At 40.8% G+C, this 16,621-nt stretch overlaps 1 protein-coding gene across 9 annotated transcripts in view; it reads left to right on the top strand.

The window, feature by feature from the left end:
- The first annotated feature begins 983 nt into the window (after window positions 1-983).
- COBLL1 (cordon-bleu WH2 repeat protein like 1) overlaps window positions 984-16,621 on the top strand; it is a 172,198-nt gene continuing 156,560 nt past the window's right edge. For 8 of the 9 annotated variants that reach the window (XM_043576922.1, XM_043576921.1, XM_043576928.1 and 5 more), the window contains exons 1-2: window positions 1,094-1,416; window positions 2,106-2,223. In XM_043576922.1, the coding sequence (XP_043432857.1) occupies window positions 1,407-1,416; window positions 2,106-2,223 (128 nt within the window). In that variant the 5' untranslated portion in view covers window positions 1,094-1,406. The other variant, XM_043576926.1, reaches the window with a different exon arrangement.

Here is a 16,621-nt window from a genome sequence, read left to right as displayed (position 1 = left end):
AGTTATAGACTTCAGTTTCACTGTTACTCAATGCTTGCATTACTGTCTGTGCAAGCAACTGTAAAAGTCATTTAGAGGCATGATTGATTCATGACATTCTTTAACTTGAGTTGTTTAGAGACTAAAATGCAACTTTTTCTGATATGGTTTCAATATCTTAATAGGCCACTTTTTTCCCTTTCCATATGTAAAGATACATTGAAAGGAATGTATTATGCGCAGAAAGGAATACATAGAATGACTGCCCACAACATACAAATGGCATATTGTTAGGTATTTAGTATGTCAGTTTCAGCAATCTTTTTGATTTCTGCAATGCTTAAATAATAAGGGGCATTTAGTCAAGCATTGGTTTTACATATCTGTTTAATTTTTGCCACCTGTCAAACGTTATCCTAACACTAGGGTGAAGTGGCTAAGATTTGTTACTTGATGCTAATACCACAGCACAGGCCTCCTGTAGGAGGCCTTTTTCACCTAGTCTTTTCGTTATTCTATTGAAATATTTTTACTCTTAAACTTAATTTCACATTTTTCTGAAAGCAAGCTTTTGAACCCATCAGAAATGTCTTACATCTTACAACAACTGACGCTTACAATATACGAGATAAGCAAATATACCTGTTTGTCAGGTGTAAAGAATCATCTACAGAGCATGCACGTGGTAACTAAAATGTACAAACAAGCACGCAGCTGTGTCTGTGATTCTTTTATTCCCGTAAAATTCCAAGAGGGGAATAAAATATATCATTTGTTCTAGATTATCGTCAGACACTATTTTCCAGTCCTGATGTCACCAGCTGTTATATGCTTAAAAAGAAGGAAAGAAAGAAATATGCTTCTGAAGACGGGGCAAGCTTAAACCTGCCACTGCTTAGAAAAATCAGTCGCAGGTGCGCTTTTAACCGAATAGCAACGTTAGAGGTCAAGTTGGAGCTAAAAAAAAAAAACCAAAAACAAAAAAACCGCGCTGGACGTGAAAAGTCGAACCGCCGGGAGGGCACGCTGCAGGCCTCGTTCGGCGAGTTTCTCTCCGCACTTCCGCGGCAGCCGGGATCCTCCCCTCCAGTCCTCACCGGGCAGGTACCTACCCTTCCTCCCCACCTGTCCGGCTCCCCGCGCGCCCGGCTTCCCGAAGCAACGCCCTGGCGACGGGACTGGGAACTCTCGGCGTGGGAGTTACCTTTCCGTTCGGCTTCCCCAGACAGACCCCAAAGACCCGAAACCTGGGCGGGGGTGGGGTGGGCGGAGGGAAATTCCTACCCGGCCCTCGGCACCCCCCTCCGCCCCCAGTTTTTGTCCCCGGTTCGCTGCCTTTCTCGCTCCGATGCAGCCGAGCCTCACCACCACTTCTAGGTGGCCGTCCGGCGGAGGCGGTGGCGAGCTCCGGGGCTCTGGACAGGGAAATGGGGCAGGGTGAGTGAGCCGGCTCGGGGAAGGCCCCGCGGCGCCAAGCGAGCGTCCGACACCCTGCCCGCGGGGCGGGGGAGGCGCTGCCTCGGCCTGGGAGAGGCTGCCACCCTCTCCTCCTTCAAGTCCTGGCTTGAGAGACCAACTGCGAGCGCGCGCTCCGGGGGAGGGAAGAGTGGGAGAGGAAGCCGCGGGAGAGAACAGGCGCGCTACTGTCTCCTTCTGAAAAGAAAGTAGGAGCCCTGGGTGGGAAAAGAGGAATTAGCTCTCTCAACTTTTCGTCGCGAAAAGTTTTCCCAGGGCGTTCTGTTTGTGCAAACTCGGCCGGGGGGCCCGGAGACGCGCTGCCGGCGTGGCGGCTGCCCCTGCGAGCCGCGCTTCTCGCCCCGCTCCTCCTCCTTCCAGCCTGGGCTGCTCCTCTCCCGCCCCGAGAGGCGCCAAATGGCTACCCAGTAAGCCCCACGGGGCGGGGGCTGCAGCGCCGCCTCCCACCGCCGCAGCTGCGGGCGGCCGCTAGGACCCGAGGCGGGAGCGCCCGCGGGCTCGGAGTCGCGGCCCGCAGGTGGAAGCGCACCCGGGAGGCGGGCCGGCCCGGGGCTGGGGGGCTCGGGCGGGCTCTCGACGCGCGGCCCGCCCCGCTCAGGCCTCGGGTAGGCGCGCGTCCCGCCCTGACCGGCCGGCCTCTCCCACTCTAGTAGTGACACGCCGCCTCGGAGCTGGAGCCCGCGCAGCGCCCCGCAGGGCGATGGACAGCAGAGCCCCCCGCGCGCAGGACGCCCTGGCGGCGCTCCCGCCGCCCGCCGCCCCAGCAGGGTAAGCCGCGAGCGCCGCGCCGCCGGGTCTCCGGGGAGGGCGAAGGCGGCAAGGCCGCAGCGCGTTTACCTGGCTGGCAACTCGCTGCCCTGCCAGCTGCCTGACTCACTGGCCGAGGGATAGGCAGCCCAGGAGGCTGTTTCCTCCCGGCCTCCTTGGAGGCCGTCTGGGCTGGGGAGGGGGGACGGGGGTTCTGGTAGTTTTGATTCCTTTCCTACTGGGGCTGCGCTGAGCTGCTGAAGGGCAGCCGAATGCCGGGAACTGAGTGAGTGAGGAGTCCTGGAGCAAAAATAGTAACAAAGAGCCCCTTGTTTGGGGCTCTAGAAGAGCGGCGGACGATACCTGTGAGTGAGCTCTCGGGAAGGGGGAAAAAAGTTTCCTTGGCTGAGGGCTGAGGCCCAGGCAGGTGAGCAGTGTCAAAGTGACGGTAAGGAAGGGGCTTTCTGCGAGCAGTGGAGGGCAACGGGAGGGTGTGCCAGCTGTCAGCCCGCATGACAGTTCCGGGACCGGCTGCGTGAGCGTCTGTGATTGGGGGTGTGTGTGCCTGTGGCCAATTGCTGGTGCCAAAGCCTAGCGCTAAGTCAGACTGCAAACAACGATACTTTTCTTTGTGTCCTCACGTGTTTGAAGAGAGATTGGAGGGGGAATGGGCTGTCACATGGTGAGTTAATATTAAATGAAGCGTGTCTTCCTGCCAGATATGCTAATCACCTTGCTAAGCATTTGGGTAAACAGTAATGAGAACAGGTAGTTCTGCAAGAGATGGGGAGAACCTGAAAATAACCTTAGTCTCGGTAAACAGGGAAGGCTTAACTTAGGTGCTCCTTGAGCTTCTGAAGTGGGAACCCCTTTGATGTAGTGTAACTTTTCCTACATATATTCCCGCAACTCAAATTTCCTTTCTGATAGTTAATCTGAAGGCAGCAATGTCCTAAAGGGAAGACAAAGATTCCAGAAAAGAAACATTAAGGAAAAATCGACTTTGTAACTAATGAATGGGAGTTGTGCAGTTTTCTTAAATCAGTTTCCTGATTTAAGAGAAGTCATTTTTCCCTGGAACATGACAGGCGTTTCCTTAGAAGCAAGTCACAGCATGTTTATTCATCAGAGACCATGCGAACGTTGGCAGTTGTCTAGAGGAAACGTGGAGAAGTCTCAAAGCAACATGACTAATATAGAAGATTTTTAATATAATGCTTACGTGGAGGAAACATAACATGTAGTGTATGAATTAATTCTTTCATTTTGTTTGAATGATCTTCTCCCCTCTGCAAATAGCCCTATTACTCTTGACTTCCGTTCCCATTTTCCCAGTGTTTTCATTGTTCAGTGTAATATATATTCTTCCATATATTCCATATATATGTGAGTAAAGAAATATACTGGTAGAAAGATATCAATCATAAAAGCATAGGGACTACAGAGATATGTAAACTGAACAGGAGACAACTTTCAGGAATACAGAAATGTATTTGGGTGCCACAAAATAAGATAGTATTAAACTGGTGGGTTTGAAAATGGATAAGGTTAAGGTAGAATTAAAAAATCATATGCATATACACAAAATACATGTACTTGTCAGAAATCAATACTTCTGAGTAAAATAGAGATCAGATGGCTTTGGGATGAAGAAGTGCAAAGAGCTGTCTAGTGATAAGCACGACTGTAATTAAGATGCTTCAGAGAATATTTAAATATTTGAGAATTTAAAATAATTCTTGAAAATAACGTATAAAACTGCATTTTTTAATTCTTCAACTATGAAGAAAATACTTTTAAGGAATTTTACCCTCCTCTCCTAATTGAATGAGGGATATCTGCAAAAATGTTTCAACATCTTATCTAGAGTAACATGCCCCACTGTATCATTTTACTTTGCATTCTATTTAAAGAAGTTATCAATATCTGCAAAATATAAATGTAAAAAAAATTATCTTTTTTCATTTTTCTATCTTGTCCCTTGGTATATTCCAAGTGCCTATTATGTAATATTTGTTGAATATTCAGTATTGCTTTTTTTCCTCAAAAACCCCAGCACATTAAAAATGGTTTAATTGTGGGGGGAAAAATCTTAGATATGGGTTTACGGGAGGTAGTAAGGAGCAGTCTCAATATGTTATAATTATTAGATTTGGGAAGTACATTCCTTACTATAAAACTAGTTAAACCATGACTCATGACTCCAATAATCTATGAGGCCTACTTTAGTCCTCCTTGGATATCCTTGCTCTAAAGAATCCCTCTGTAATTTTCAAAGTTTTACATTGTAACAGATCATTTTAAAGAAATCTAGTGCAACTCTGCATTTTACAAATGAGAATCTGAAGCCCAGAGACACTGAGTGGCTTTGCTGAAGTCCTAGAACTCGTGAGGGGCAAAACCAGAAGGAAAACCCAGGACTTAGTTGCTGAGTTCAATGCATTATTATTTTTGTTATTTGTTTTTTGTTTTTTCTCTTTTCCTGACCACTGTAAGATACATTCATTAAAGTTCAAAGAATCAGCTTGGGTACATTATCTTTAGAACTGCTAGCTAGTGCTTGTGTTTTATGCAGGATAAGTTATACTTGCCCTGACCGATACCTTTTTGTTTGTTTGTTTGTTTGTTTTTTGCTTAACTCCTTGAAATTTAAATGTCAAAAGTGTAGTTGACCTTGCTTTGAAGGACCTTAATGCTTTGATTCTGAAACAAATTTTCAGGAATGGACAGGGGTAAAAAACCTACTTGATAATTTTGCAGCTAAAACGTGTAAAAATTAAATGATTTAGCAGCTGCTTGCTTAAGCTTTTATTTGGATGCATTGTTGGTTCTAAAGTTTTACTGATTGTACATACTGAATTCTTGTTGGCTAACATTTATTGACTGCTTACAGGTTGAATGCCTTAGCTGAGGTTTCAACAAGAGAATTACCTGGAGATCTTTAAAATTAATACCCATGCTCACACCTACTACTTACTCTGATTTTATTTGACCTGGGCTGGGACAAGGTGTGGAGAGGTTTAAAAATGCTGTTCCAGTGATTGTAATGTGCTACCAGATCTGAGAGCTATTGATTAAGTAGGTTTCAACATCTGAGATGGAGGTGAAGCCATGAGTGGAATGGGGGCTTCTATTAATCATTTTTAGGGAACTCAAGATCCTCACTTTCAGCTTTAGTTTTTTTGTTTTTTTTTTTTTAAGATTACATTTAGATAATTTATACTAAATAATAGTATACTATTAAATAAATAAAATATTTGCTACTCCTTTTTGAGGAAGTATATTAACTCCATTTTGCAGTTGTGGAAACTGAGTCTCAGAGAGCTAAACTAACATACTCAAAGACACACCACTAAAAGGGATGAATGAGTAACAGAAACAAGATCTGATCCCCAAACCTGTGTTCTTCCTCCATAGGTATGTTGGCACCCAATGTTTGCCACTGTGGATTACACTGAATGGGAATGGCTAAAGAGTATTTTATTTAGAGTGGCTTCATAAAGTGTCCTGTCTTCATTCTTTTTAAAATCACATTTGTATTTTAAAAACTCCCACAATTTCTAATGCCTATGAAAACCCCCAGTGCCTAGAATTTAAAATGAACATAAGGGTGCCTGGGTGGCTCAGCTGGTTAGGCATCTGACTCTTGGTTTCGGTTCAGGTCATGATCTCACAGTTGTTTTTGAGTTCAAGGCCCATGAAGGGCTCTGAGCTGACAGCAGAGCCTGCTTGATATTCTGTGTCCCACTCTCTCTCTAAATAACAAGCAAACATTAAAAAAAAAAAATAAAGTGAACACAAATATTTGGTTTCTGTCTTCAAAATAATTAAATTTTCATGTGTTTGGATGATTTAATTTAACTCAGTAAACTTTTGTCATGTGATAAGCTGCTTATTTTTGCTATTAGGTAGTTATTAAAAATTTAGTGTAAATTCGAAGGTGGGTATTTTTGATTACCAAATAAGAAAAATAAAACTAAGTCAATACTAGACTTCTCATCCAAAGTCTAATTTCCTTTAAATGTGTTAGAGGATATTGAATATTATGACCTTATTACAGTATTGAAATGCCAGGTGTATTTATATAATATAAATGCCCAAGCTTCATGTTATTGAGACAACTGCTTTCATTTAACTAATTAGTCAACACTTGTAAGCCCTTACTTTATATAAAACACATTTTTCTAGGCACTAGGAGATTGGCCCCTGATGTTAAGAGCTTTACCAAAGAAATTCTCTGTAACTATACAGGATAAAAAGGAATATGATGTTAATATAGAAATGGTACTTTTTTTTTTTTTTTAACTGAAGCTTAAATCACTGATCAGCAAACTGTGGCCAAGCAAACTAAGTCCAGAAGGCTGAAATGCTGAAATGGGCCCTTCACCTATTTTTTTTTAACTGCAATTTCTTTCTTTTTTTTTTTTTTTTTTTTTTTTTTGGTGGTAAAATACACATAACAAGATTTATCTTAAACATTTTCAAGTGTACAGTTCAGTGGTAAATTCATATTGTTGTAAAATCAGCACTACCATCCATTTCCAGAACTCTCTTGTTATAGAACTGTAACTCCATACCTGTTAAACATAGCTCCCACACTCCTGTCCCTGAAAGCCCCTGTCAGCCACCATTTTACTTTCTGTCTGATTTTGACCACTCTAGGTGCCTCATATAAGTGGAATCAAATAGTCTCTATCTTTTTTTTGTGACAGGCTTATTTCACTTAGCATAATGTTCTCAGAGTTGTTCTCAGAGTTTATCCGTATTGTATCATACATCAGAATTTCCTTCCGTTTTTTTTTTAGGACTTTGCTCATCCATTTATCTTTGGATGAACACTAGGTTGCTTTCTTATTGTAGCTATTGTGAATAATGCTGCTAGCAACATGGGCATACAAATACATTTTTTTTTAAGTTTCTTTCTTTTTTTTTTTTTTTTTTTTTAAAGAGAGAGAATGAGTGGGGGGAGAGGGACAGAGGGAGAGAGAGAGAATCTCAAGCAAGTTCCACAGTCAGTGCAGAGTCTGATGTAGGGCTGGATCCCACGACCCTGGGTTCATAACCTGAGCCAAAATAAAGAGATGCTCAATCGACTGAGCCACCCATGCTCCCCTACAAATATCTTTTTAATACCTGCTTTCACTTCTTTTGAAGTAGAATTGCTGGATCAAGTGGTAATTCTATTTAATATTTCAAGGACTATTCTGTTTTTCCATAGTGGTTATAGGTATTATACATTCCTAACAACATTTCACGAGGATTGTGAACCCTTGTTGTTTTCTGGTTTTTTGTTTTTGTTTTTGTTTTTTTGATAGTCACCATCCTAATGAGTGTGAGGTGATATCTTGTAATTTTGATTTGCGTTTTCCTAGTGACTCCTGATGTTGAGTATCTTTCCATGTCCTTATTGGCCATTCGTGTATCTTCTTTTGAGAAATGTCTGTTTAAGTTCTTTGCCTATTTTTTAGTTGGGTTTGCTCTTTTGGTTGTCGAATTTTAGGAGTTTTGTATATATTCTGGATAGTCTTATCCTCGGTAGAGCTTATTGGCACACAGCAATACCCACTCATTTGCATATTGTCTATGGTGGCTTTCACATCATAGTTGAGTATCTAGATAGAGATCATATGACCTCAAAAGTAAAAAGTTTTACCCTGTGGTCATATATAGAAAAAGTTTTCTGACCCTTCTGGACTAACTTATGAAATTGATAAATGAAGTAATTATTTAATTCAAATTTATTTATTGGCAGAAGGACTTCTAAGTATTGAACTTTAAATTGGAACAAAATGATTAATATTCTGCTTGCATAAAACAAGATATATCTTAGAGTAAGATGCAAGATTTTGTAGAATGGTGATTAGTGATTGATTTTTTTTTTTAATGTTTATTTTGAGAGAGTGCACTCCAGCACAAGTGGGAGTTGGGGAGGGGCTGAGATAGAGGGAGAGAGAGGATCCCAAGCAGGCCGCATGCTCAGCATGAAGCCCAATGCGGGATTCAGTCCTAGAACTGTGAGATCATGACCTGAGCCAAAATAAAGAATTGGAACTCTCAACGAACGCTCAACTGACTGAGCCACCTAAGTGCCTTGATTTAAAAATTTTTTTTTTCCTTTAATGTTTGTTTATTTTTGAGAGAGAGGGAGCCAGGGAGCGCGCGTGCGTGCTTTCTCATGAGCGAGGGAGGGGCAGACTGAGAGAGACACAGAACTCTAAACAGGCTCCAGGCTCTGAGCTGTCAGCACAGAGCCTGACTCAGGGCTCAAACCCACAGACCACAAGATTGTGACCTGAGGCAAAGTCAGACGCTTAACCGACTGAGCCACCCAGGCACCCCGATGGGTTTTTTGTTTTTGTTTGTTTTTGTTTTTTGTTTTTTAACTGAAGGCTCAGGGTTGGCCCCTTGGCAAGCATTGTAGAGTTTTCACATATGATATTGGAATATATTTTAAAGAGAAGTTCTAAACTTCTGTGCTGGAGACACTTTTGTGAAAAATGAATAATACATAGTTAAGATGTTTAGGAGCAAATGTGTCTAGAAGAGCCAGACCAAAAGTTGAAGGAGTTCCTATCTAAGCGTAGGCATCTATACCTATTTTATGAGTTAAATCAAACTGGCTTTATAATTCCAACAAGTGTTTTTGTTGTTGTTAAAGATATTTCGTATCTGTAAGCTTTTAGTGTTCCAACATTAGCATGATGGTTGTTGTAAGACTTTTTTTTTTTTTTTTATGACTGCTTTGCTAAATTTTTTCCCATCTGCTAACAGTAAAAATAAACTAAAAGTATGGGAGAAAGAAGTTTCCCAGGACTATTTATAAAGGGCCAAATGTCTTCAGTTTTTCATACATACTTCATCTGAGGAATGAATCCCTTGGAAAAGCTTCTAGTCTTTGGAAAAATGCTAGAGTGAGCTTGGGTAATTTATTATTAGTTTCATATAGTGTAAGTTCACAATGCTGTTTATAAACGTAAAGAAGTTACAACTATTTAATGGCTTTAGACATTGAAAAAAGCTGTAGAGTTGAATTGTGGGGTAATATGACAAAGAAAGTATTAAGACAGCAAAGAATGCCCAGGTGTGAGAAAAAGTCTGTTAAGCTCAACTCCTAGAAAGCTGAAAACTCGGTACTAGTTGTAACTTAATACATTTTAAATCATTAAAATCTTTACAGAGGTCAGAATTTTCAGGTTTCATTGGCCATGAATTGAGGCATTTGGGTTTTGAATATGTGTAGTGCCCTGTGTTGGGCAATATCCTGATTATATCTGTGCCTTTTCCTGCCATATAGCTCAGGGATATTGCTCAGAGACAGGCCTTCAGAAATTTGGTGGGAGGAGAGCCCAGTTACTACAGAACTGGGTTGGTTTCTTAGCTGCCTACTCTCCAGAGAAAAAAACAGAGCCCCATTAAGGTTCTCAGGTTTGTGGTTAGGAGGTAGTGAGAACCGAGGTGCTAGGGAAACGGAGAGTTGCCTCAGAATCCCTCATTGTAATTCTTCCTCCTTACTCTTGCTCCTTCCCTGTTAGAAACACTGCCCGTTGAAATCAGAGCTTCAGAGATAATATAAACAATTCTCTCTCTCTCTCAACAACTTACGTGTTATATATAAAGTACTGTAGTCCCTGCCCCTCATCTGTGGGGACATGTTCCAAGACCCCTGGTGGGTGCCTGAAATGGGAGAGTACCGAACTCCTGACATATACCATTTCTCCCTATGCATACACACCTGTGATAAAATTTAACTTACAAGGTAGGCACAACGAGAGATGAACAACCTAACTAATCATGAAACAGAATAGTACCCATAGAAGTTCTGTGTAGAGGCCACTTTTGGGCAGCAGGCCTGAGCAGTGGAAGGTAGGGAGGGCCCACGGCCACCACGGAGCTGAATACAGACAGGCCCGCCAGGGCACCCACCTCAGAACATCCATAGGCCCGAACTGACCACGAGGCACAGTTACCAAAAAGGGAAAATTCCGTAAGGCCCCATACGTCCACACCTTCCCTCTAAAAGCAGCCCCCACCCACTGCCTCCTTGGAGACGGTGTCTCCTTTGCGTCCTGCCCAGGACTCCCCTGCAGTGTATTCGGTAAACTTCTATCTCCTTTGTTCTGCCTCAGGTGAAATCTTCCACCAGCAGTGCCACCGGTTTCCACCCCATCGTAGCCCCACATTTGGGGACCCCGTCTGAGAGGGGGAGACACCACGTCGTATAATATGTAACAAAAGTTACGTGAATGTGGCCCGTCTCTCTAGCTCCCGTGTGTGCTCATGCGTGAGCCCTCTTTCCCCTCCCCTTCAAAAATATCGGACTGTACTCACCCTTCCTGTGATGATGTGAGATGACAGAATGCCTTTGTGAGATGACGTGAGGCGGACGACGCAGTGTGAGGCTACAGTTGGCCTTGTGACGATTCCCGGGAAGGGGCCCCTCTGCTTCCGGGCTGCGGTTGACCGCTGGCAACTGAAACAGCAGAAAGTGAAATCGCGGATAATGGGGACTAGGGTCTGGGTTAATAGCGTAGAGGTTTTCTTTCGTAATTGCCTCAGACTTGTAGAAAATTGTTTTGGACAGAATTAAGAGTGAAATGCCATATTTTGACGGGTTTGATTTTGTAAAATAACCTAAGTGGTTCAGAGGCAACCCTCTGAAATGGGGTTGAAAAAGAACCTGAGGTAAAATACTGTGGGTCCATGATATGGTTACGCCTATAAAGTAGTGATTCTCATTTTCTATATGGTGTGTAGGCTGATTGCCAAAGACATCAGAATATATTTTTAAAATGGTAGGGGCGCCTGGGTGGCGCAGTCGGCTGGGCGTCTGACTTCGGCCAGGTCACGATCTCGCGGTCCGTGGGTTCGAGCCCCGCGTCGGGCTCTGGGCTGATGGCTCAGAGCCTGGAACCTGCTTCCAATTCTGTGTCTCCCTCTCTCTCTGCCCCTCCCCCGTTCATGCTCTGTCTCTCTCTGTCCCAAAAAATAAATAAATGTTGAAAAAAAAATTTAAAAAAAATAAAAAATAAAATGGTAATGTCACTGGAAAAGGGCATTGTTTTTCAGTCTGATTAATTTGGAAGATTAACACTAAGTAATATGTATGCATTCCAGTGTACTTGTTAAAATTAGATATACCACTTCAGTTTGTAGCCTAATGTTACAGCTTCTGCACTTATACCAACATATATCTATAGGGAAATAGACTTAAGATCCTCAAACCTAGATGGGACATTTATCACCAGTCTTTGAGGATTATCATCTCTCTAACCTGCATACACACGCGTACCTGCTATTATTTCTAGAGAAATGGAAGTGAGGAAGTATGAGATGACCCCAAGGGGAGTAGTGGTGACAGGAGCCAGAATTTTAACAGCTGCTACAGTTGTGTATCAGTTCAGATCTGCTGGAAAAACAGGAAATTGCATTACTAAATCTGAACATGGCTACCACCCTTCCATTCCCATGGCCAATGGATGTGCTATAGTTTCTAGGCCAAATTAAGCCAACAGTGGTTAAGATAATTATAAGAGCCACTGAATTCATTATTTCCTTTATGCTTAAGTAGAAGTGTCAGAGAAAAGAGCAACCCTTTGTTGCTCACCTTGTTCTTTTATGCCAATAGTGAAGTATCATTGCTCTAATAGAATTAGGAAAGAGACAGGGTGACTGTCTTAAAGGACCTCATGGTCTGATGCAGCCCCCATTTTTCTCTGGTATTCATGGTTTGGTTATTTACTGGCAGCAAAACTCCTGGGTGGAGTGCCTACTAGATTATGGGCATGGTTTCTTCCAGTCTTTCGCTTTTCTGTAAGATATTCATTCCCAGAGAGCAGCTAGATGCCTTAACTTCAAGCAAAAATCTGTTTGCTGTGCTTCAGGAGGGCAAAGCTAAAGGTGGCAGAAAAGAATGTTAGCATGTGAAAAGAAACTAATTTTTAAATTTTATGTTGTTATCCTATCTTACCAGTCTTCTGTCTTCAGTTTTCTCTTTCTCTGAAAAGAGGGCAGGTTTTACTGTGATAGTTTTATTACCTATGAACATTTCCTCCTCTAGGAAAGTTAGGTATGACATTGTTTGAATGAGGAAAAAAAAGAAAACAGACCAAAACAACTAGTGATCTGAAAGGAGAAATAGACTGATTTTCCCCTCATATCTTAGTTGTGACAAATTTTGTATCTAGAACCTATTCCAACCTATACTATATATAATTTTTTAAAATATGATTTTGTCTGAAAGAAGTAATGTCTAAGAATAGTGTCTAATTATCTGTGATCCTGTGTGTATGTAAAATACATAGGAAGTTCTTTCTTAGATGATGCTAAGAAAATTTAGTCCTGAAGTTTGTGCTGGTAACCTTGTGAAGCCTAGGAATGTGTTTCCAACTAACTTAGTAGTTGTAATGGTATAGCCTTGAACTTACTAAGGGGCATTTTTAAGTGTTTTCTTTTTTATTTTTTTTTAATGTTTATTTATTTTTGACCGACAAAGCATGAGCAGGGGAGAGGCAGAGGGAAGGAGACACAGAATCCGAGGCAGGCTCCAGGCTCTGAGCTTGAACTCACAGAGTGCGAGATCATGACCTGAGCCGAAGTCGGACACCCAATCAACTGAGCCGCCCAGGCGCCCCAAGTGTTTTCTAACCAAATTCAGGATTTCCTCTATATATATTGAGGATGTAACACTTTAGGATTTTCATTTTTTAATGAATCATAGTTATTTAGGACACTTAAGATTATGCAAGTTTGAATGAGTGGCAATTCTGGAAGTTATTTGATGGTGTTGAATGAATATTTGCTATAATTTTTGGTAAACCAAATCCAGTAATTTTTTGTATTCTTCCAGATATTAAGCACATCAAGTTGGTGATAATGAAAATTTGAATATCATGGATTTGGGGAAGTAAAACTCAGGCAAGGGGAGAGACCAAGTTTCCGGAACTCCACAGATAATTGGAACAATTTGGACATAAAGATACCATTGGTATTAAAGGAACATCCTTGGGATACTAAGAAATGATGGGCTGTGCTGAAGGCATACACAGTTAAGGAGGCAGGAAGTAGTACAATGATAGCTATTTGATTCCATCTTTTACCATCTATTGGCCTTCACAGGGAATTTCATAAGATTTCCTGTCAAGAAGCAATTTTGTAAAATTCTGGTCCTGAACCATTTTGTTTTAATTGTTAAGGGCTATCTCGAGTACCTTGCTCTCTGAATCAAACCTAGTCAAAACCTCTGTTTACTGTGTTCATCATTCACTCTGGTATGTGGTCTGTTTGACTGGTGAGGGACCTGTCTTACTTGGGCTGCTGGTTGTGGATGGCTTTGCACACATGCTCTCTGTGGCCTTAGGAGTATTTCCTCTAAATGATACTCACCAATGCACCCCTATGTCAAACATTCTTTTTTTTTTAATGTTTATTATTTATTTTTGAAAGAATAAGACACAGAGCATGAATGGGGGAGGGGCAGAGAGAAAGGGAGACACAGAATCCAAAGCAGGCTCCAAGCTCCGAGCTGTCAGCACAGAGCCCGACATGGGGCTCAAACTCATGTACTGTGAGATCATGACCTGAGCCAAAGTTGGAAACTGAACCATCTGAGCCACCCAGGCACCCCTCTATGTCAAACATTCTTGAGGAAGTGGAAGGGAGAATGAGAGAGAAAAAGAAGAGTATCCTTTGGATTTGAGAATGGCAGCGTTTTTTTCTTCCTTAAACTTAACATTGCTAATTAAAAACAATTTCCATTGATATATGCATTTTAAGCTCTAAAACCAGCTATGTCAAAGTAGAAAAAAATTTTAAAATACTGATTTTTAAAATAAGGTGGGAAAGTTGGGAAGAAATAGTCATACCCCATACATATGCAATTTGATTTTTCATTATAATATTTAATTATGTTAAGTGTGATTCAGTAGTATAACCAGGACTCATTTAGTTGAGCCCATTGTGATCTGCTTATGTTTATACATGGCTGTTTCATGGAGAAAAAACATTCATGAGTTGTGTAGGGGAGGATTTTCCTGGCTTTCCCCCCATTCTTTGCTTAGCCAAGTAGATGCACACAGTGCTAAGTGGAAATGTAGAGATAATTAAATTTTTATTTGGGGATGTAGATGAAGAAGGGAACAAGAAAATGGGGAAAATATGTTCAATGAGTGGAAAAATGAAAGAACAGTCTTGTGATGGAAGAAAGGTAGTGGCATACATGTTAGATTATGCTAGTTTAAGCAGTTTAAGGCTTGAAGTCTTTTATCTCTTATATTGATAACTCTGATACTGTTAGTTTGTGAAACATTTCTGTCATCTTAGGTAATTAGAAAGCATCTTCTGCCGAGGACCATATGTAACTTCTTCAAAAGTATCATCTATGTTTTTTGGGGGAGAGATTCCATCCAAAATTAAATTTTTATGCTAATGATAGTAATTCTTTACATTGGTGTTTATAGGTCATGTCATTTATTCATTATTTTCTATTTTAATTTTTAATTATTAAAAATTTAACGTTTAATTTTGAGAGAGAGACAGAGTGTGAGCTGGGGAGGGGCAGAGAGTGAGGGAGACACAGAATCTAAATCAGGCTTCAGAGGCCCATGTGGGGCTCGAACCCATGAACCATGAGTTCATGACCTAAGCTGAAGTTGGACACCCAATCAACTGAGCACCCCCCCACGAGCATCCCTATTTTAATTTTTTAGAGAGAGAGTTTGAGGGGAGAGGGGCAGAGAGAGAGAAAGAGAATCTTAAGCAGGTTGCATGCTCAGAGCAAAGCCTGACCTGAGACTTGATCCTACAACCCTGGGATCATGACCTGAGCTGAAATCAAGAGTTGGAGGCTCAATTGACTGAGTCACCAAGGCATTCCTATTCATTATTTTTTAATAGGCAATATATCCAAATGGCACAAAATTCAAAAGAGAAAAATGACGAGTGAGAGACCTCCCTCCAGTCCTTGGTTCCTGGAGGCAATTAGTGTCATCAGTTTTTTTTTTTAAATCCTGGTAGGACACTGTATACCAGTGCTGGCCAATTCGAATATCATAGAAACCACAAATCAAATTTTAAAAATTTTAGGCACTACATTAAATAATTCAATTTAAATGATATATTACATGATGCAAAGGTTAACATGATTCTAGTTCTACAAAGCAAGAAAGTTGTCTTTAACTGAAAATATTTTGCAATGAGTCACATTTGAAAGTTAATTACATAAAATTGAAATTTAAATTCTTAATCACACTAGCCACGTACCCAGTGCTGAAGAGCCTTATGTGACTACAGGCAACCATATTTGACAGTGTATCTCCTTACACTCAGGAGCAAATACGTGTGTATATGCATATTGTTTCTCCCTTTTTTGTGCACAGTTAGTGCTGCTTTGTACCTTGCTTTTTTACTTAATAATGTAACTTGGTAATTATTCCATTTCATGACATAAAGGGCTCTATTTTCTCCCCCTAGTGTTATTATGTCTTTGTAGGGATGAACCATGAATTATAAAACTAGTCCCCTATTGATGGATACTTGGATTTATCCCCACCACCACTCTTTGCTATTAATAAGTGGTCACTTTAGCATTCTTTATGCAGTTTACAATCTACTGTGGTGTAATACTCTTTCCTGATATATTTGATTAAATTAACTAGATTGTGCAACCCTAAAATGCAGAGGCTATATATATATATATATATATATATATATATATTATTTCTTTTGTGTATACTGCTGGGTTTGATTTAATTTCCTGCATATACCTAGACACCTGATGATCAGTTATTGGATGGGTGTTATTTGAATTTGTGTGAACCTGAGCAAAAGGTCAGCATTGAAGACCAGTGGATTACCTGTCCACTAGAGAGATAGAAACAAAGTATCAAAATGAGTGTTTAACATTCATTTTTGCAGCCACTAACTAATGAATTGTTAAACCCCTATCAAATGCTACACCATTAAAAGGGTTGTTGTCAATCTCTTAGCACTCTATTATTAAATTCCATTCTCAGTCTGATATTCTCTTTTAGCATTACTCCCTGCAGTGGTGTTTATATGCATTTCATTAGTAGTATAAGTGAAAATTCTGAGTAATGTTTCCATCTCAAACGTAGAACAAAACAAAATGTTTAGCCATCATGGGTGGGATTGTTTAACAGGACTTAAGTGCTGTAGGATTATTTAAAGCCTAAATACTCCTATTTGAATAATGATAGAGTAACATTTGGTTTATAGAATAAGTTATAGGTTTTGAGGATGATGCAATTAGTCCTTAATTGCATGATTAATTAGTGCATAAGAATTCTTCTCAAAAAAAAAAAAATTCTCATTTGTGTCAAGACCCTGAAATCTAAATTGTCAAGATCCTTGCTATTTTGATTTGGTTATTCTAATGGTGTAAGAAATTAGCCTTTTGATGTGA

This window comes from Prionailurus bengalensis, chromosome C1 (genome assembly GCF_016509475.1).
Source record: "Prionailurus bengalensis isolate Pbe53 chromosome C1, Fcat_Pben_1.1_paternal_pri, whole genome shotgun sequence".
NCBI lineage: Eukaryota > Metazoa > Chordata > Mammalia > Carnivora > Felidae > Prionailurus > Prionailurus bengalensis.
Note: the sequence above shows the minus strand (reverse complement) of the source record. Positions and strands in the feature narration are given on the sequence as shown.